General features: G+C 42.1%; 1 protein-coding gene across 6 annotated transcripts in view; it reads left to right on the plus strand.

Annotated features, from left to right (window-relative positions):
* The window catches only part of LOC139390538 (glutamate receptor 2-like), a 68,465-nt gene that overhangs the window by 18,556 nt on the left and 27,512 nt on the right, over nucleotides 1-22,397 (plus strand). For all 6 annotated transcript variants that reach the window (XM_071137718.1, XM_071137715.1, XM_071137716.1 and 3 more), the window contains exon 3: nucleotides 8,080-8,319. In XM_071137718.1, the coding sequence (XP_070993819.1) occupies nucleotides 8,080-8,319 (240 nt within the window). The remainder of the gene's footprint in view (nucleotides 1-8,079; nucleotides 8,320-22,397) is intronic.

A 22,397-nucleotide genomic window follows, 5' to 3' on the forward strand; every position in this document is an offset into this window, starting at 1 on the left:
GGACACAATCTATTTTACAATAGTTATATTTTGTTTGATTTTAGCCTTGTCCTTCCTCTACCCTAAACCTCTCCCCTCTATTTCTGATGTCCATCCAGTTTGATTTCCATTTGTCATATATTTTTAACTGTGCTGTTTCACAAACGTTCTAAACCTATATCAGTTTTACGTACACACTATATTTTAGATTTGTTATCTTGATTGCTACGCATTGGTTTAATTGTGTAGGTGCTGGGCTGGACATAAGCCTGCACTCCCTGTAGCTCTCCAGGATCAGAGTTTATAACCAACCACTAACTGGTATATCCGATCTGGAAAAATTTACAACAGCTTGGCTAAAGTCAACCTTTGAAAACATGCTTGCATGTGAATATCCTTTTTACTTCTATTGAGTCACACATCATTCACATCATACTAACATCTTTGGCTGTTATGAAGTGAATATCTGTGGTGACCTCCAAACTCAATTACCCATCATTACTATGAACGTCTAACAAGCTGAAATTAGATGACATGCTTGGGGTGTATGGGAGTACGGGTCTGGACAGTCTTCACAGGGAGATGCAGACAGCTAATCAATTAGGGCTGAACACACAACTCTCCCTCTGCAGTTAGGGTAATGACTCAATTTAATAGATTACTCCTTAGCACTCAATCTCACAGAGCAAGTTCCCCTTCCACTGTCTGTGCCTACCTGCTCTGGGCACAGTTTACTGAGCTAGCAGATGTTGCCTCAACACTCTAGAGTGTCCTCCTGTCCTGGGCCCGGTTTTCTAAAGCATCTTCAAGTTAAGTTAATCGTGAAAACTATGTAATAGCGTCTTAAAATTTCCGAGCCGTTTCCCAAAACCGTCTTTATTAACGTTGCATTTGAAATCGCTCGTAATCTAGAATAGCTCAGTGCGTCGTTAGGTCACCATTTTCCCTCCCATGTCACTTTACACAAAGACACTCTCTAAACATAGAATGAAGATGTTTACATGTCTCTGTGACTTCTGAAAACTTGATCGTTGAATATAAATAGCCTAAAAAGTTAACAATGATATAAACAAGCGAAGTAAGGATAATTTTTTTTTTTTTTTTAAACGGCAAATTATATTATATTTAGGTTATTAGTCTAAATATTGACATCCCTTTTGTGTATGTGCAATCAATAGACCTACCTAGTATTAAGCCTTTACACTACATCTGAGCCTCTTCTATATTTGTATCTATTAGGCCTATAGGCTACTATTAACTAAAAGCTCACGCATTTTAGTGTAGCCTAAACAATAACTTAAAGATCAACATATTAGGTCTATGGCAATGTAGCTTAACTTGCTACTTCATGTTTAATTCTTTTAATTATTTCATTATTTAATTGTAGAATATATGTAGGCCTACTTAAAGCGAGATTCCTGCCTGCCATTAGGCTATGATTTGCTGAGAAATTATGAAAAACATTGTCATCATATCCTATTTTTAGTTCACATGGATATTTTCTAAATAGTGAACGAGGGAACGAGCGACTTTGGAATTATTCATTCTTGCTCACAGTTTGTACAAACTGATGAAATGCAGAATTTACACAATCAAGCTTTACATACAAAATAGCATGAGAATACACTCAGAATACATAAGGTTAATAAATACAGTTGAATTCGGAAGTTTACATACACCTTAGCCAAATACATTTAAACTCAGTTTTTCACAATTCCTGACATTTAATCCTAGTAAAACATCCCTGTTTTAGGTTAGTTACGATCACCACTTTATTTTAAGAATGTGAAATGTCAGAATAATAGTAGAGAGAGTGATTGATTTCAGCTTGTATTTCTTTCATCACATTCCCAGTGGGTCAGAAGTTTACATACACTGAATTAGTATTTGGTAGCATTGCCTTTTAAATTGTTTAACTTGGGTCAAACGTTTTGGGTAGCCTTCCACAAGCTTCCAACAAGAAGTTGGGTGAATTTTGGCCCATTCCTCTTGACAGAACTGGTGTAACTGAGTCAGGTTTGTAGGCCTCCTTGCTCGCACACACTTTTTCAGTTCTGCCCACAAGATGTCTTGAGATGTTGCTTCAATATATCCACATACTTTTCCTTTCTCATGTAGCCATCTATTTTGTGACGTGCACCACTCCCTCCTGCAGCAAAACACCTCCACAACATGATGCTGCCACCCCCGTGCTTCACGGTTGTGATGGTGTTCTTCGGCTTGCAAGCCTCCACCTTTTTTCCTCCAAACATAATGATGGTCATTATGGCCAAACAGTTCTTTTTTGTTTCATCAGACCAGAGGATAGCTCTCCAAAAAGCACGATCTTCGTCCCCATGTGCAGTTGCAAACCGTAGTTTGGCTTTTGGTTTTAGAGCAGTGGCTACTACCTTGCTGAGTGGCCTTACGGGTTATGTCGATGTAGGACTCATTTTATTGTGTAAATAGATACTTTTGCACCTGTTTCCTCCAGCATCTTCACAAGGTCCTTTGCTGTTGTTCTGGGATTGATTTGCACTTTTCATACCAAAGTACGTTCATCTCTAGGACACAGAATGCCTCTCCTTTCTGAGCGGTATGGCGGCTGCGTGTTCCCATGATGTTTATACTTGCGTACTATTAAAACTTGTTTTTCAACCACTCCAAAAAAAAGTTAGGACATCTATTTTGTGCATGACATAAGTAATTTTTCCAACAATTGCTTACAGACAGATTATTTCACTGTATCCCAATTCCAGTGGGTCAGAAGTTTACATACACTAAGTTGACTGTGCCTTTAAACAGCTTAGAAAATTCCCTAAAATGATGTCATGTCTTTAAAAGCTTCTGATAAGCTAATTGACATCATTTGAGTCAATTGGAGGTGTATCTGTGGATGTATTTCAAGGCCTACCTTCAAACTCAGTGCCTCTATATACAGTGTGTGCAAATAAGGTAAGATAAGGGAGGCAAGGCAATAAATAGGCCATGGTGGCGAAGTAATTACAATATACCAATTAAACACTGGATTGATAGATGTGCAGAAGATGAATGTGCAAGTAGAGATACTGGGGTGCAAAGGAGCAAGATAAATAAATAAAAACAGTATGGGGATGAGGTAGTTGGATGGGCTATTTACAGATGGGCTATGTACAGGTTGAGTTGAGTTTATTTTATTTTTACAGGGACAGTGCACATTAATCAACGTTTCAGTAAAAGTGCCCCTTTTAGCCAGCTGGCTAATTTTCAACCGCAGTCCCTGGGCAGTTGCAGTATTCTGTGAGCTGCTCTGACAGCTGGTGCTTAAAGCTAGTGAGTGAGATATGAGTGTCCAGCTTCTGTGATTTTTGCAGTTTGTTCCAGTCATTGGCAGCAGAGAACTGGAAGGAAAGGCGGCCAAAGGAGGAATTGTCTTTGGGGGTGAACAGTGAGATATACCTGCTGGAGCACGTGCTGTGGCTGCTGCTATGGTGACCAGTGAGCTGAGATAAGTCAGGGCTTCACCTAGCAAAGACTTGTAGATGACCTGGAGCCAGTGGGTTTGGCGACGAGTATGAAGCGAGGGCCAGCCAACGAGAGCGTACAGGTCGCAGTGGTGGGTAGTATATGGGGCTTTGGTGACAAAACGGATGGCACCGTGATAGACTGCATCCAATTTGTTGAGTGTTGGAGGCTATTTTGTAAATGACATCGCCGAAGTCGAGAATCGGTAGGATGGTCAGTTTTACGAGGGTATGTTTGGCAGCAGGAGTGAAGGATGCTTTGTTGCAAAATAGGAAGCCGATTCTACATTTAATTTTGGATTGGAGATTCTAATGTGAGTCTGGATGGAGAGTTTACAGTCTAGCCAGACACCTAGGTATTTGTAGTTGTCCACATCTTCTAAGTCAGAACCATCCAGAGTAGTGATGCTAGACGGGCGGGCAGGTACGGGCAGCGATCGGTTGAAGAGCACGCATTTAGATTTACTTGCATTTAAGAGCTGTTGGAGGCTAAGGTGTATGTAAACTTCCGACTTCAACCATATACAGTACCAGTCAAAGGTTTGGACACAAGTACTCATTAATTTTTTGTTTTACTATTTTCTACATTGTTTAATAATAGTGAAGACATCAAAACTATGGAATAACACATTTGGAATCATGTAGTGTCCAAAAAAGCAAATCCAAAATATATTTTAGATTTTAGATTCTAGCCACCCTTTGCCTTGATGGCAGCTTTGCACACTATTGACATTCTCTCAACCAGCTTCATGAGGTTGTCACCTGGAATGCATTTAAATTAACAGGTGTGCATTGATAAAAATGTTCATTTGTGGACTTTCTTTCCTTCTTAATGCGTTTGAGCCAATCAGTTGTGTTTTGACAAGGTAGGTGTGGTACACAGAAGGGCTATTTGGTAAAAGACCAATTCCATATTATGGCAAGAACAGCTGAAATAAGCACAGAGAAATTGCAATACATCACTTCTTTAAGACATGAAGGTCAATCAATTCGGAAAATTTCAAGAACTTTGAAAGCTTCTTCAAGTGCAGTCGCAAAAAGCATCTAACGCTATGATGAAACTGGCGCTCATGATGACCGCCACAGGAAAGGAAGACCCAGAGTTACCTCTGCTGCAGAGGATAAGTTTGTTAACTGCCCCTCAGATTGAAGGCCAAATAAATGCTTCACAGAGTTCAAGTAACACACACATCTCAACATCAACTGTTCAGAGAAGACTGTGTGAATCAGGCCTTAATGGCCAAATTGCTGCAAAGAATCCACTAGTAAAGGACACCAATACCAAGAAGGGACTTGCTTTTGGCAAGAAACACGAGCAACGGACATCAGACCAGTGGAAATCTGTCCTTTGGTCTGTGGAGTCCAATTTTTTATATTTTTGGTTTCAACTGCCCTGTCTTTGTGAGACGCAGAGTAGGTGAACGGATGATCTCTGTGTGTGGTTCCCTCCGTGAAGCATGGAGAAGGAGGTGTGATGGTGTTGGGGTGCTTTGCTGGTGACACTGTCAGTGATTTATTTAGAAATTTAAGCACACTTAAGCAGCATGGCTTCCGTAGCTTTCTGAAGAGATACGCCATCCCATCAGGTTTGCGTTTAGTGGGACTATCATTTGTTTCTTAACAGGACAATGACCCAAAACACACCTCCAGACTGTGTAAGGGCTATTTGACCAAAGAGAGTGATGGAGTGCTGCATGATTCCACATGTGTTATTTCATAGTTTTCATGTCTTCAATATTATTCTACAATGTTGAAAATAGTAAAAAATACATTTAAAAAAACCTTGAATGAGTAGGTGTGTCCAAACATTTGACTGGTACTGTGTGTGTATGTATATATATATAGAACACAAACTGGCATCACACTACACAATAGCAACTGCACTACATTGTTGGGATTACAGCATACAATTCCCCGAAATCTGTGTTACAGTTATCTTTCCTAAACTGATTACCCCTAAGTAAGTGTCCATTGAATGTTTCCCTCCAAAACAACAGAGATATGAAGTAGAAACTTGGTTGGAAAACATAGCGAGTGGACACAGCACTGTAATAATAGTGTGATTTTCGTTTGTCTGAGCACAAACCTCTGTTTTTTGGGGCAACAATCAAAACCATTCTATGCTAGAGCAGAGAGACTGCTTTTAAACTTATTCTGACTTCCAAAGCCCAACTGCTGTCAAGACCTGTCAGTTAACTGCCACAAGCCTGACAATGGACATACCCTTGAGAGACTCTGGGAGGAGTCTCGTCTGTTAGAAAATGCTGTTTGTGGGTAATGGTAGAGTCAAGAAACACTTAAGAAACGATGCATCAATATCAATGGATAACATTTACAGATCTCAAGTTAGAATTTGTCCTTCAATGATTTAACATTTCATCACCAATACATACATGTACATTCTTAGCCAACAGCGTTGGATAATTTTAATCTAGTTGTAGCAAAAGTGCGGGTGGGTTTTACAGTACAGCGCAGCCACTTAGGGCAAGATTACCGTAGTTAGCGTGTGATACAAATCGGATTTGATGAGTCAGGTTGCACCCATGGAGGCCACATCAATGGCCGGCTGGCAGTGTCTTCAACTAAAAGGATTAGGTTTGGTGCCACAAATCGACAGTGATCGGACTGCCTTAACGATGCTCTCCCATTGACCCCTGAAAAACCTTTAATTGCTGACTTGACAGATCAGTCAGGATTTGGTGGGATATGGATGTGGGGCTGTTAATTGGAGGATTCAACTGAAGGGGCTTTTAAAGTGGTGTAAGAGGTAAGTGAAAAACGTCAGTGTTAAAGGAAGTTGAATAATTCTGTGGCAAGATAATTGGTGGTGTCACTGTTTTGCCTTGGAAGCTCCATATTTCCGAAGTAGCTTGGATGTCCATCTTTTCAAAGTAGCTTAATTATGAACATCCACATTTTCTCAAGGCTTTGCTTTTTGCCCATTTGCAAGACATGGTGGGAATTGTATCTGCCAATAGAGTATACATTAAACTGGGCCCAACAACGAATCACAAAGGCTTAACCTGATGCTATTCATGCCTGTCCACTATGTTTAGATCAAAGATGGCCGTCACAGCCTATGTGGTCCCGTGTGGCTCAGTTGGTAGAGCTTAGCGCTTCCAATGCCAGGGTTGTGGGTTTGATTTCCATGGGTGACCAGTATGGAATTGCATGCACTCACTACTGTAAGTCGTTCTGGATAAGAGCGTCTGCTAAATTACTAAAATGTAAAGCAGCAAGACGAGCAAGCTAATGTCTAATGTATAGACTCCAATCCTCCAGTTTCAGAGGGAAATTAGTCATTGGATGGATTACATTGGAGAGACATTTATGTCCAAGTCAATAATCCTGATTAACCTACATTTGATCGAAAAGCATTTACAAGCGACACCTGATTTGGCTGACCTTTGTCGAAACGACATAGAAATACCACTTAGCCATTCAATATTCATATTTACCTTTGATCAGCTACAGTCGCTCTGCTGTGCATTAGCATAGTACAGGACTTGCGTTGGTAATGCATGTGATGATAGATGGATTATACTGTACCAATCGCTAACATAAGTGATTATACGAGCTAATTTACAAGTCGATCGATAGTTTTTAAAATATTTATAGAAACATGAGGGAAAATGAGACAGAAACTGCCACGAAACCAACAGAAACCCACCACAATAGAGAGTTAAGCAACTAAATCATAACTGTATATGAATAAAAGCCAGTCATTCAAGTTTTATGGTATTCCAGCACAAGATCTCAAAAGGACAATAGATATGTCACAGCAGAGCCATACAGGCTAATAGATAGGCCACAGCAGAGCCAAACAGAAAAATAGATAGGCCACAGCAGAGCCATATGGTGTGTATAGATCTCAGTGCCATAGTGTAGCCTTGTATTGTACTGAATCTTTCAACTATCACACAGGAGATGCGTTTGACCCTCAAACGGTCTCCCTATTAACGTAACTCAAGCAGAGACTACAATGTCTCAGAGTCTAGGACTTACATAGAGCGGGTCATATACATGACCTTAGATATAACCCTATTAACGTAACTCAAGCAGAGACTACAATGTCTCAGAGTCTAGGACTTACATAGAGCGGGGTCATATACATGACCTTAGATATCCAACATGAAGATCCAGCAATTGGTTGCACTGATACGGAACTTTCTTCGCCATACATTCCCACTGTATTGAATTCTATAATAGAAGCCCATTAAAGTTTAACAAGTAGCTGGCAAATATTTTACTGTTGGAAGTAAAAACTCCCCAGGCAGTGCTTATGGACATCAATAATACATTCATCAGCTAAAACCAGCTGCTCCAGTGGCAAAGGCTGCTTTAGATATTAATGTGCGATGCCAGACATTACAAGGTAGCAATAAAGTTCATGAACGTTCAAACTTTCATTTGTTACAGCACTTTTTGGAAGCCAAATGTTTCACCGTATCGGTCATTTCTAGTATCTTCCATTTTATGTCCTGGGATGTGCTTGTTTTAATGGCACAAAGAACATTTCTGTGAAAACGGACAATACATCTTATCTAAATGTCCCACTGTCACCCAAGACTTAAGCGTACATAACCCCATGAGTGTTTTGCATCTTCTCTCGTTTCAGTCTGTTCCCAGTTCTCGAGAGGAGTTTACGCCATCTTTGGATTCTACGACAAGAAGTCGGTCAATACGATTACTTCGTTTTGCGGGACTCTCCATGTGTCATTTATCACCCCGAGCTTCCCGCTGGACGGAACTCAGCAGTTCATCATCCAGATGAGGCCTGACATCAAAGGACCCCTACTCAGCCTTATCGAGTACTACAAGTGGGATAAGTTTGCCTATCTCTACGACAGTGATAGAGGTAAGAGGTACTACCTTAAAAAAACAGAATCTACCCCTATTTAAATGAAAATGCCACAAGTATGGAAAGTTGTGTTCAAATCAAAGGGGTGCGGTCATAGAGGTGATTGATTTCATGTGGAATGACCCTCAGGACAACAGGTTTGACTCATCAATAAATCAAACCCTTGATTGGTTGAGTCAGGTGTGGTAGTATTGGGTTGGAACAAGAGCTTTGACATTCTATAGGATTTATGACCTTAAACCTAGCCCTACAAAGCTCGCATCATATGATGCAAATATATTAACTGGGAGCAGCAGGCTACATCTGTGTCAGTGTGTCTTTCTGTGTTCTTCCTACCTTGACTGCACTGTCCTCTGCAGCAGTAGCTGATCTGTCTGTGCTAAACACTAATCTCTTACAGACACAGTCACAGCACTCAGACCATCAGAACCAGAACTTTTAGAAAATGTACTTTTAGAAAAGGAGTAGGTTAATTTCACAAATCTAGCAGTGTTAAGCTACTTTTTTGGCACCTCCTTTGTTTAAAAAAAAAAATGTTATCCATAATCTTGGCATAATAATGACAGAGTCAGAGCGGGTCTGTTGCTGATGTGCATTTGAATGTGAATTCACGCGACCTCAGAAAACCGCCATTGCCTACTGATCAGCCGAATGCTCATTAAATATTATTATGACAAGAGAGAAATGGCACAAAAATCATAAAAATAATCTTAAAAGGCCCATGAGCCGCCGCCGTTCGGGTGTCCCTTTAATTTTTATTTTATATAGCAAAGTGTTGTTTTTTATTTTTTGTCTTGTAATTTGTCAACTGGCGCACAATTTCTCTGTCCTTCACATCGTAGTGCTGCTGTATTCCCTGTGCATGTCTTGACCAATCAGGTTAATGGAAATCGCAGCTCGTGGGGGCAGGGCACAAAGCTTAATGCGTGCTCTCCACTTTCCTCCGGTATTTACTTAGCGAACGTGATAACATATCACTCTTGACAGACAACATATCACTCTTGACAGACACAAGCACAACGTCTTTAAATAAATGTTGTAGCAGCCTACACCTAAACATTAGCGATCTGACATGTAGTATTGCATAAGTGATGATTGTTTAGTGTAGTCAACTGTAAGCTTCTAACAAAAACAGTTGCATACAGTTTATTATGCTCTGGCCAGTAAACATAGCGGTAACGTTGTATATGTATAGCCCATTTGTTTGTGTCAGGAGACAATGTGAATGGGATCAAATTTCGTTTATATTCAAACTTAGGCTGACTAGGCTACCTAGACTTTTTCCAATCCAAAATTATTGACTGGAATTAATCAAACGATAGTTGACATCTGTAAATTCATTTTTAATTAGGCCTACAGTTGCAGAGGGCAAGTCTACACGAAGCAAACCTGCATAAAGCAAGCTCAGCCCTGTGAGTTATATTGTCCACTCGTGTTGCTGTCTCTGTGTCTGTGTAGAGTAAACCCCCTGTTATTCTAGCTTTAAAATATAATTATTTTGAACAAGTCTACATTTTTATGCTGTTTTACATGGTTTTCATCCTCCCCAAGGCCTGGTGTTTTTCTAAGATTTTTTTAAAAACTATGTGACTTGATTAGAAAAACTGTGGTCCCATCATATCCAATATTAAACCTTTTTACAACTGATTAATAATGTCCTACCGTATATGATCGAGAGTTTTAGCTGGTTAGTTTAACAGATTAGGCCCTAGATGCATTTCCCACCCACCACTCTGGGACCTGTGGTGCTACCTCATTTGCCACATAGCCAACCCACCCCCATTGGTTCAGTCTCTGAATCACAATTGAACATTCTAAATCAAGTCTCTGTTTCAGTTGAGCAACAACGTCCAATGAAATAACATTTTAAATTCAGTTCAGTCCCACAATCCTGCAAGAAATCCCAAATTTGGTCCTTAGAAGCTATAGTCCACAGCGGAAACCTCTTGATAGTAAATACAATATCCCTTAAAGAAGTCTTTGAAAATGTTCTCACCTTGTGTGGAGTTGAGAACTAGGCTTTAAAAATATTCATAATTTCCTAGTTACAACAGAAAGGAAGAGGCAAAGCGAAAGGGTTTCCTCCACCCAATGTCTTCCAAAAACTTGTCAACGCGTCACCATATCCAGTATCTCTAGTTACAAACATTTCAGTCAAGATGGCTTCCCCATTCCTAACACTCAAACCAGAAAGTGACTATGGGTGTGGCTAGGGACTGACCGGGGCAGAGCCCACAGCCTATATACATCTCAAGGAACTGTGGAACCGTATGGGTTACAGATTTTTTTTAAACACTGCTTTTTGCCAATATTTAAAGTTGACATTGGAGTTACTGTATATTCAAAAAGTCTGTCAAAAACTGAAGGTTGAAGAGAAGACACGTACTGTACTGTGTATGACACCCAACTGTGATAAAATTACATTACATTCAAATTACACCTCCACAGGTATTCGTGGAGCGACCGCCCTCTGGTTAACACAACTAAGGCCTAGATTCAATCAGATCAAGCGTTAACCGGCAATAACAGACACCCGCATAGCAGATGTTTTGGCGGTGTCAGAGGTGGAACTGTGTTGGAGCTGTCAAATCGCTGAGCAACTGCTCTTGCGACCATTGTCACGAAGCCACACCTGCCCCACTCATGTTAAAATTCATAATGAGAAATTGTAGGCTATATAGAAATAATTACGCTCAAATTGAATAAGCATTAAACAAAATAATGAGGACTTATATAGATTCTAGAGTTCAAACTTGTAAACAAGGCTGCATGGGATATTTCTTAATGCGACTTCGTGCAGCCAATTGTAATGTCCGCTTTAGGAGGCCACTTGTAGATTTGACCACTCTAACGCAGTTCCAACTCCGACACCACCAAAACAACTGCTATGCGGATGTTGGCTAAAGCGGATCGATTGAATCGAGCCCTAAATCTAATTACAAAGCACTCAAACACGAGAGAAGAGAAGATAAGAACGGTACATGTGCTGGATGTGACATGTTACATGCACATAAACCACCATGTTTTCTAGACACAGAGGGCGTTCATATCAGTTCCAAACAGAGCAAGATACTAGAATGACACTTTGTACAGGTCATTGTGGTGCATGACAAACAACTTGTCAGATAGTATCAGCTTGGGCCATCGCACCTCCTGTGTAAGAGCTTATCATGGCTCGCAGCAAAGTAGGGGGGAAGTTACCTGACATTGAGGGATTTAGACAATTTGGCAGTGGCATCCACTGGTCCTGGGGAGCTGCTGGGTTGCGAAGAAGAAAAAAATGGACTTTTAAACTTTTAGCTGTTCCCATTTTTTTACCTGCACAGCTGCCCGTGATTATATCCGTTAACAAATTCCTCAGCAGCCTATCAAAGAGTTTATATCCACCACCCATTGTCATTTCTTAAAATAGGTCAACTTGGTCACCAGATGGACAACCTCAACATCCAAGGTTTACTTTTGTTCCCCTTGGTCTGTAAAGTGTTGTGTCCCAATATTAAATGATGCATCCTTGACTTCAAAAGGCACATTTTCACATATATGAGAAAATCCCATGTTTTTGCCTATCTGTTTCACACACCTTCATGTGCTTTCACAGCAATAAAGATGTAGGAGGATTACACAACATATTCGTACATCATTAAAAAAAAGTCTAAGACACTTGTGGTCTTGTCAAATACCTGTAGTTCATCCCATTACTGCTTTCGTTAATTGGTGGTGTGCCCATAGATGGCAAGATATGACAAGATATGACAGCCGCAGGTTCTACTCCCCTTTAGGGCAAGGTTTTTATTTGAAGAAGAAATGTCCCATTGTTGGTCCTCAAGTCAAATAACACATATGTGACAAAGTAGATGATTGTATATTTGTAACTTTTTCTAATGTTGGTTTCTGTTGTGTAGAACTCCTCATTAGAACACTCATTTTTAAATATCTTGCTAGAGAATGACCTTGCATTTGAATTGTCTAAAACTTGGGAATAGGTCTATTCACTTCAGAAATGTTCAGGTGAAGTGATTGTTATCCCCAGCAATTTTTGTCTATCTGCATGGAGGCTTTCAGCCTTGTTGACGTTTCATGTAGTAGACTAAGTGTGATGCATTGAGTTGCTACTCTGGAGGATGTCAGACAGTATTTACCCATTGTGATGACACCACTTCGTATGACACTACTTTGAAAAGGACACATGTCTACACTCTTAGAAATAAAGGTGCTATCTAGAACCAAAAAGGGTTATTCGGCTGTCTCCATAGGATAACCCTTTGAAGAACCCCTTTTGGTTCCAGGTAGAACCCTTTCCACAAATATAGTTCTACCTGGAACCAAAAAGGGTTCTACATGGATTCCAAAAGGTTTAGCCGCAGAACCCTTTTGGTGTGTAGATTTCCCCAAAAGGAATTACATTTCATGTGACTGTCCTGATAGCAAGGTTACAAGGTCTAGAACAAAGAGTTCCATAGTCTCATTTTAGTACCGGGGGCAAAAGTAATTAGCCTCGCAAGCCACTCTGATCTTGCAAGCTTACATGAATTGTCCCTGCACAGATTGTGAGATCAAGGTGGCTTGCGAGGCCAAATAGTAATATGCATAATATTATTGGGGTTGCATAAGGATAGTTGAAAGGCGAAATAAGATAAACGTTTCATTACATGATGTTATTAGTCTTCATTTCCAATATGTCTAAATGAGAGTGAATTAGATTGGCAGTACCGGTAGGTGATAATACCTGATGATAAAAGCTAAAGGCAGGCTTGCCATAGTCACACAGTAGAATGGAAGACTGACTTAATAAAAGAGAATAGGTGGGAATATTACCACTGTGTGTAAGGACTACTTTACAGGGTATAATAAACTGGCTTGTTTGAGCCCTGAATGCTGATTGGCTGACAGCCATTGTATACGGTCTGATATACCGCGGCTGTCAGCCAATCAGCATTCAGGGCTCGATTAACCCAGTTTATAATACCCTGTAAAGTAGCATGACAAAACATGTATTTTACTGCTCAAATTAGATTGGTAACCAGTTAATAATAGCAATAGGCACTCCGCCTGGACACACCCCTTATTGGCCATATACCTTTATTGGGCCTTATTGCTTAATTATACCAATGGAATTGTTGAATACTTGTTTCTGATTTGCTTGAAGGCTTTTTAGAGCCTGCGTTATTTCCCGATAACTCACGGTATATTTGCATGGTAGAATTCAATGGTGGTAGTTCATTCTTACATGTTCTATGTTTGAGCTGCTTTTGAGAGCAAAAGTCGAGTTGAAAACGTTATTGGCATTGTTGAATTCGATTTTCACAATGGTAAGCTAGGACTCATGGTTTGATTAGCTAAACTAGCAAGCTACTTCAGTGGACGTTGAACACATTTCTACTGGCAAATGTGTTAAATTATAGCCATGGTATGGTATAAAAGGGATAGTCAATTCGGGGCTCTATGCATGCTCTGGAAAATAATGCAACTCCGTGGAAGGTCAGTTCACACCTTCCATGTTGTTCATTATTTTCCATAGAACCCATAGCCCCTTGTTGATTCTCCCTTGCATCGTGCCACTGGCTGATACAGGCTTTACTCTTTTTCTACGTTTATTTCATTCACCCTATACTATGTTTCATCCCCCTTCATTTCATGATCTTATATTCTCTTTCGCTCTTTCTCACATTGATCCTCACATTGATCCTCTTAAGGTGTCCGCATACACAGGTTTGGTTTGCTCCTAGCAGAACTCTGCTAGGCGAAGTGAACATCTGTGCTCGCATACTCCCATAAAACATAAGAAAAAAAGCAATATGACTGTTTGTCCCTCTGAAGACATCGTAAACCAGTACACTTCTTCAAAATAGTCAGAATTAAACTAAGATGACTCAAGAAATACGTAGTTCATTTTGACGATTCTGCCGAGAAGGTTTTAGTCGTGCAATTAAGATGTTGGTGCGGTATTTCTGAAGTGAAAAAATGTGCATGAAAAGTAGTCATCGGTCTTTGAGTGACAAACATTTAATTGAAGAATCCCTACTGTAGACCAATCACAGATGAAAGGGCGTAGATTCCGGCTACCCAACTTCGACTAGACTCAAGAAAACATTGCAGACGCTGCCAAACACCAATACAAACACAAACGTCACAAAATGTCGTCATAATATATGCCCAAACTGTTTCAAATCAAATGTTCTTTGTCACATGTGACTAATACAACAGGTGTTTCACCTTACAGTGAAATGCTTAATGTACTTACAAGCCCTTAACCAACAATGCAGTTTTAAGAAAAATAATTGTTAACTAAAAAAGACAGATGTAAAAAATAAAAGTAACATAATTAAAGAGCAGCGGTAAAATAACGGTAGTGAGGCTATATACAGGGGGTACAGGTACAGAGTCAATGTGTGGTGGCACCGGTTAGTCGAGGTAATATCTGTCACGTTCTGACCTTAGTTATTTTATTATGTCTTTGTGTTAGTTTGGTCAGGGCTTGAGTTGGGGTGGGTAGTCAAATCAAATCAAATCAAATTTTATTTGTCACATACACATGGTTAGCAGATGTTAATGTGAGTGTAGCGAAATGCTTGTGCTTCTAGTTCCGACAATGCAGTAATAACCAACAAGTAATCTAACTAACAATTCCAAAACTACTGTCTTATACACACAAGTGTAGGGGGATAAAGAATATGTACATAAAGATATATGAATGAGTGATGGTACAGAGCGGCATAGGCAAGATACAGTAGATGGTATCGAGTACAGTATATACATATGAGATGAGTATGTAAACAAAGTGGCATAGTTAACGTGGCTAGTGATACATGTATTACATAAAGATGCAGTAGATGATATAGAGTACAGTATATGCGTATACATATGAGATGAATAATGTAGGGTATGTAAACATTATATTAGGTAGCATTGTTTAAAGTGGCTGGTGATATATTTTACATCATTTCCCATCAATTCCCATTATTAAAGTGGCTGGAGTTGAGTCAGTGTGTTGGCAGCAGCCACTCAATGTTAGTGGTGGCTGTTTAACAGTCTGATGGCCTTGAGATAGAAGCTGTTTTTCAGTCTCTCGGTCCCAGCTTTGATGCACCTGTACTGACCTCGCCTTCTGGATGATAGCGGGGTGAACAGGCAGTGGCTCGGGTGGTTGTTGTCCTTGATGATCTTTATGGCCTTCCTGTAACATCAGGTGGTGTAGGTGTCCTGGAGGGCAGGTAGTTTGCCCCCGGTGATGCGTTGTGCAGACCTCACTACCCTCTGGAGAGCCTTACGGTTGTGGGCGGAGCAGTTGCCATACCAGGCGGTGATACAGCCCGCCAGGATGCTCTCGATTGTGCATCTGTAGAAGTTTGTGAGTGCTTTTGGTGACAAGCCAAATTTCTTCAGCCTCCTGAGGTTGAACAGGCGCTGCTGCGCCTTCTTCACGATGCTTTCTGTGTGGGTGGACCAATTCAGTTTGTCTGTGATGTGTATGCCGAGGAACTTAAAACTTACTACCCTCTCCACTACTGTTCCATCGATGTGGATAGGGGGGTGTTCCCTGTTTCCTGAAGTCCACAATATTCTCCTTAGTTTTGTTGACGTTAAGTGTGAGGTTATTTTCCTGACACCACACTCCGAGGGCCCTCACCTCCTCCCTGTAGGCCGTCTCGTCGTTGTTGGTAATCAAGCCTACCACTGTTGTGTCGTCCGCAAACTTGATGATTGAGTTGGAGGCGTGCGTGGCCACGCAGTCGTGGGTGAACAGGGAGTACAGGAGAGGGCTCAGAACGCACCCTTGTGGGGCCCCAGTGTTGAGGATCAGCGGGGTGGAGATGTTGTTGCCTACCCTCACCACCTTGGGGCGGCCCGTCAGGAAGTCTAGTACCCAGTTGCACAGGGCGGGGTCGAGACCCAGGGTCTCGAGCTTGATGACGAGCTTGGAGGGTACTATGGTGTTAAATGTCGAGCTGTAGTCGATGAACAGCATTCTCACCAAGGTATTCCTCTTGTCCAGATGGGTTAGGGCAGTGTGCAGTGTGGTTGAGATTGCATCGTCTGTGGACCTATTTGGGCGGTAAGCAAATTGGAGTGGGTCTAGGGTGTCAGGTAGGGTGGAGGTGATATGGTCCTTGACTAGTCTCTCAAAGCACTTCATGATGACGGAAGTGAGTGCTACGGGGCGGTAGTTGTTTAGCTCAATTACCTTAGCTTTCTTGGGAACAGGAACAATGGTGGCCCTCTTGAAGAATGTGGGAACAGCAGACTGGGATAGGGATTGATTGAATATGTCCGTAAACACACCAGCCAGCTGGTCTACGCATGCTCTGAGGGCGCGGCTGGGGATGCCGTCTGGGCCTGCAGCCTTGCGAGGGTTAACACGTTTAAATGTTTTACTCACCTCGGCTGCAGTGAAAGAGAGGCCGCATGTTTTGGTTGCATGTTTTGGTTGCAGGCCGTGTCAGTGGCACTGTCCTCAAAGTGGGCAAAAAAGTTACGTAGTCTGCCTGGGAGCAAGACATCCTGGTCCGTGACGGGGCTGGTTTTCTTTTTGTAATCCGTGATTGACTGTAGACCCTGCCACATACCTCTTGTGTCTGGGCCGTTGAATTGAGATTCTACTTTGTCTCTATACTGACGCTTAGCTTGTTTGATTGCCTTGCGGAGGGAATAGTTACACTGTTTGTATTCGGTCATGTTTCCGGTCACCTTGCCCTGATTAAAAGCAGTGGTTCGCGCTTTCAGTTTCACGTGAATGCTGCCATCAATCCATGGTTTCTGGTTTGGGAATGTTTTAATCGTTGGGAACGACATCTTCAACGCACGTTCTAATGAACTCGCACACCGAATCAGCGTATTCGTCAATGTTGTTGTCTGACGCAATACGAAACATATCCCAGTCCACGTGATGGAAGCAGTCTTGGAGTGTGGAGTCTATGTTCTTTTTTCTATGTTGTATTTATGTGTTTGGCCTGGTATGGTTCTCAATCAGAGGCAGGTGTCGTTCGTTGTCTCTGATTGAGAATCATACTTAGGTAGCCCGTTTTCCCCATTTTGGTTGTGGGTGTTTAATGTTCTGTTTTGTGTTTTCTGCACCTTACAGGACTGTTTCAATTCTTTTGTTTATTCACATTGTTTTGTATTTCAGTGTTCAGTTAATAAAATCATGAACACGTGCTGCGCTTTGGTCCACACCTTCTTCCATCTACGAAAACCGTTACAATATCTACATTTGGTCCTTGACTAGTTAATTTTCTGTTTTGTGTTTTCTGCACCTTACAGGACTGTTTCAATTCTTTCATTTATTCACATTGTTTTGTATTTCAGTGTTCAGTTAATAAAATCATGAACACGTGCTGCGCTTTGGTCCACACCTTCTTCCATCTACGAAAACCGTTACAATATCTACATAAAGGTAGAGTTAAAGTGACTATGCACAGATAATAAACACAGAGTAGCAGCAGCGTAAGGGCGGGCAATGGAAATAGTACTGGTGGCTCTGGTACCGCTTGCCGTGTGGTAGCAGAGAGAACAGTCTATGGCTAGGGTGGATGACAATTTTTAGCGCCTTCGTCAGACACCGCCTGGTATAGAGGTCCTGGATGGCAGGAAGCTTGGCCCCAGTGATGTACTGGGCCGTACGCACTACCCTCTATAGTACCTAGCGGTGGGATACCGAGCAGTTGCCATACCAGGCAGTGATGAAACCAGTCAGGATGCTCTCTATGGTGCAGGTGTAGAATTGTTTGAGGATCTGAGGACCCATGCCAAATGTTTTCAGTCTCCTGAGGGGGAATATGCTTTGTCGTGCCCTCTTCACGACTGTATTGGTGTATTTGGACCATGATAGATTGTTGGTGATGTGGACACCAAGGAACTTGAAGCTCTCAACCTGTTCCACTACAGGTTGAGAGCTACAGTTTCGACTGGGAAGCATACGATAAGCTTTAGGCAGAGAGTGTCTGCTAGTGGGGGTGTTTTCCTCATCAATGGTCAGAAAGAGTTTCTATTAGAGTCATGCTGGAAGTAATTTGTTTCATACTTCATATAGTGTAAGGTGCAGCTAGTAGGTTCTAATGCTACATTGTTAGCTGTAGTGGAATGTGTGTTGTATCGACTACATTGAACAGGGCTCTCAAATCTCTATGGTCACAGACGGTCTAATTAGCATTATGCGATGGAGAATGAGGATACAAATGCTACTATGCTAGTTGGGGTGGCAGGTAGCCTGGCGGGTAGGAGCATTGGGCCAGAAACCAAAAGGTTGTTGGATCAAATTCCAGAGCCGAGAAGGTAAAACATCTGTCGTTCTGCACCTGAACAAGGCAGTTAACCCACTGTACCCCAGGCGCTGATGAAGTGGATGTCAATTAAGGCAGATTCTGAGAAGTTGGGTTAAATGTGGAAGACACATTTCAGTTGAATGCCTTCAGTTGTACAGCTGACTAGGTATTCCATTTTAGTTGGAGTGTAATGTGTACTAGCATTGACTTCATTGAATAGAGCTAATGAATATTCATGTCCACAGAAGGTCCGATGTTATGAAGAAAGTTATGCTGATGCTACAATGCTAGCTGTAGTGGAATGTGTGCCAGATGTGACATTGAATAGGGCTCAAGAGAATCTCCATAGCCATAGACGTTCCGGTAGAATTAGCTATGATGAATGAGGATGCTATTGCTACAATGCTAGTTACAGTGGAGTGTGTGCTAGCATTTACTACATTGAATAGGTTTTACCATACCCATGGTCTCAGAAGGTCCAATTAGCACCTGGGAATGCAGATGCTAATGCTACAATGTTAGTTGGAGTGGAATGTGTGCTAGCATTGACTACATTATATGAATCAAGAGAAACTCAATGGTCTCAGAAGGTCCAATTAGCACATGTTATATGTGGAAATCAAGATGCTGATTCTACAGTGCTAGTTGAAGTATAATGTTGTGCTAGTGTTCGCTACAGAAAACAAGTTTAACAGCATGTTTTATTGAAAATGCTAATGCTATAATGCTTCAGTCCCTGGTTGAAGAGCCCTCTCTGGCTCTCTTTGCATATTTCATCATCACATTGCTATTTCTAATTAGGTCAAAGATGCACACATACAGTACCCATAGCAACCGATTGTGTAGTGCGTTCACTGGTGTTTGTGGTGGCTCGTTGGTGTGTGTGAATTGGCGTGTGTGTGTTTAAGGAAGAACCATGGTCTCCATGGCCGGGCAGCCACACACAAGACTAAGATCACCATAAGCAATGCCAAGCCCTGGCTGGAGTGATGTAAAGCTCGCCACCATTGGTCTCTGGAACAGTGGAAACGCGTTCTCTGGAGTGATGAATCACGCTTCACCATCTTGCAGTCCGACAAACTAATCTGGGTTTGGCAGATGCCAGGAGAACGCTACCTGCCCCTATGCATAGTGCCAACTGTAAGGTTTGGTGGAGGTGGAATAATGGTCTGGGGCTGTTTTTCATGGTTTGGCCCCTTAGTTCCAGTGAAGGGACATTTTAACACTACAGCATACAATGACATTCTATACTATTCTGTGCTTCCAACTTTGTGGCAAGAGTTTGTGGAAGGCCCTTTTCTGTTTCAGCGTGACAATTAAAAATATATACATATATATACACTGCTCAAAAAAATTAAGGGAACACTTAAACAACACAATGTAACTCCAAGTCAATCACACTTCTGTGAAATCAAACTGTCCACTTAGGAAGCAACACTGATTGACAATACATTTCACATGCTGTTGTGCAAATGGAATAGACAACAGGTGGAAATTATAGGCAATTAGCAAGACACCCCCAATAAAGGAGTGGTTCTGCAGGTGGGGACCACAGACCACTTCTCAGTTCCTATGCTTCCTGGCTGATGTTTTGGTCACTTTTGAATGCTGGCGGTGCTTTCACTCTAGTGGTAGCATGAGATGGAGTCTACAGCCCACACAAGTGGCTCAGGTAGTGCAGCTCATCCAGGATGGTACATCAATGCGAGCTGTAGCAAGAAGGTTTGCTGTGTCTGTCAGCGTAGTGTCCAGAGCATGGAGGCGCTACCAGGAGACAGGCCAGTACATCTGAAGACGTGGAGGAGGCCGTAGGAGGGCAACAACCCAGCAGCAGGACCGCTACCTCCGCCTTTGTGCAAGGAGGAGCAGGAGGAGCACTGCCAGAGCCCTGCAAAATGACCTCCAGCAGGCCACAAATGTGCATGTGCCTGCTCAAACGGTCAGAAACAGACTCCATGAGGGTGGTATGAGGGCCCGACGTCCACAGGTGGGGGTTGTGCTTATAGCCCAACACCGTGCAGGACAGATGAAAGCAGGTTCACACTGAGCACATGTGACAGACGTGACAGTCTGGAGAACGTTCTGCTGCCTGCAACATCCTCCATCATGACCGATTTGGCGGTGGGTCAGTCATGGTGTGGGGTGGCATTTCTTTGGGGGGCCGCACAGCCCTCCATGTGCTCGCCAGAGGTAGCCTGACTGCCATTAGGTACCGAGATGAGATCCTCAGACCCCTTGTGAGACCATATGCTGGTGCGGTTGGCCCTCGGTTCCTCCTAATGCAAGACAATGCTAGACCTCATGTGGCTGGAGTGTGTCAGCAGTTCCTGCAAGAGGAAGGCATTGATGCTATGGACTGGCCCGCCCGTTCCCCAGACCTGAATCCAATTGAGCACATCTGGGACATCATGTCTCGCTCCATCCACCAACGCCACGTTGCACCACAGACTGTCCAGGAGGTGGTCCAGAATTAGTCCAGGTCTGGGAGGAGATCCCTCAGGAGACCATCCGCCACCTCATCAGGATCATGCCCAGGCATTGTAGGGAGGTCATACAGGCACGTGGAGGCCACACACACTACTGAGCCTCATTTTGACTTGTTTTAAGGACATTACATCAAAGTTGGATCAGCCTGTAGTGTGGTTTTCCACTTTAATTTTGAGTGTGACTCCAGATCCAGACTTCCAGTGGTTGATAAATGTGATTTCCATTGCTTATTTTTGTGTGATTCTGTTGTCAGCACATTCACCTATGTAAATAAAAAGTATTTAATAAGAATATTTCCTTCATTCAGATCTAGGATGTGTTATTTTAGTGTTCCCTTTTATTTTTTTGAACAGTGTATATATATTTTTCACATTTATTTAACCAGTTAGGCCAGTTGAGAACAAGTTCTCATGTAGTACTGCGACCTGGCCAAGATAAAGCAAAGCAGCGTGACACAAACAATAACACAGAGTTACACATGGAATAACAAACGTACAGTCAATAACAAAATATAAAAAATATATATATACAGGTTGTGCAAATGAGGTAGGATTAGGGAGGTAAGGCAATAAATAGGCCGTAGTGGCGAAGTAATTACAATTTAGAAATTAAACACTGGAGTGATAGATGTGCAGAAGATGAATGTGCAAGTAGAGATACAGGGGTGCAAAGGAGGAGGTAGTTGGATGGGCTATTTACAGATGAATATGTACAGGTGCAGTGATCTGTGAGTTTTTGACAGCTGATGCTTAAAGTTAGTGAGGGAGATATGAGTCTCCAGCTTCAGTAGTTTTTTGCAATTTGTTCCAGTCATTGGCAGCAGAGAACTGGAAGGAAAGGCGGCCAAAGGAGGACTAGGCTTTGGGGGTGACCAGTGAAATATACCTGCTGGAGTGCATGCTACGGGTGGGTGCTGCTATGGTGACCAGTGAGCTGAGATAATGTGGGGCTTTACCTAGCAAAGAATTATAGATGACCTGGAGCCAGTGGGTTTTGTCGACAAATATGAAGCATGGGACAGCCAACGAGAGCATACAATGCTCCCATGCAATGGCATACAATGCCCCCATGCACAAAGCAAGGTCCATACAGAAATGGTTTGTCGAGATTGGTGTGGAAGAACTTGACTGGCATGCACAGAGCCCTGACATCAAGCCAGTCGAACACCTTAGGGATGAATTGGAACACCATCTGCAAGCCAGGCCTAATCGCCTCACTAATTGTGTTCGGGCTGAATGGAAGCAAGGCCCCGCAGCAATGTTCCAACATCTAGATGTTCGACGAGCAAATACTTTTCACAATGTAGTGTATCTTTAACTCTAGAAAAGG

This window comes from Oncorhynchus clarkii, chromosome 31 (genome assembly GCF_045791955.1).
Source record: "Oncorhynchus clarkii lewisi isolate Uvic-CL-2024 chromosome 31, UVic_Ocla_1.0, whole genome shotgun sequence".
In the NCBI taxonomy this organism is placed as follows: Eukaryota; Metazoa; Chordata; class Actinopteri; order Salmoniformes; family Salmonidae; genus Oncorhynchus; species Oncorhynchus clarkii.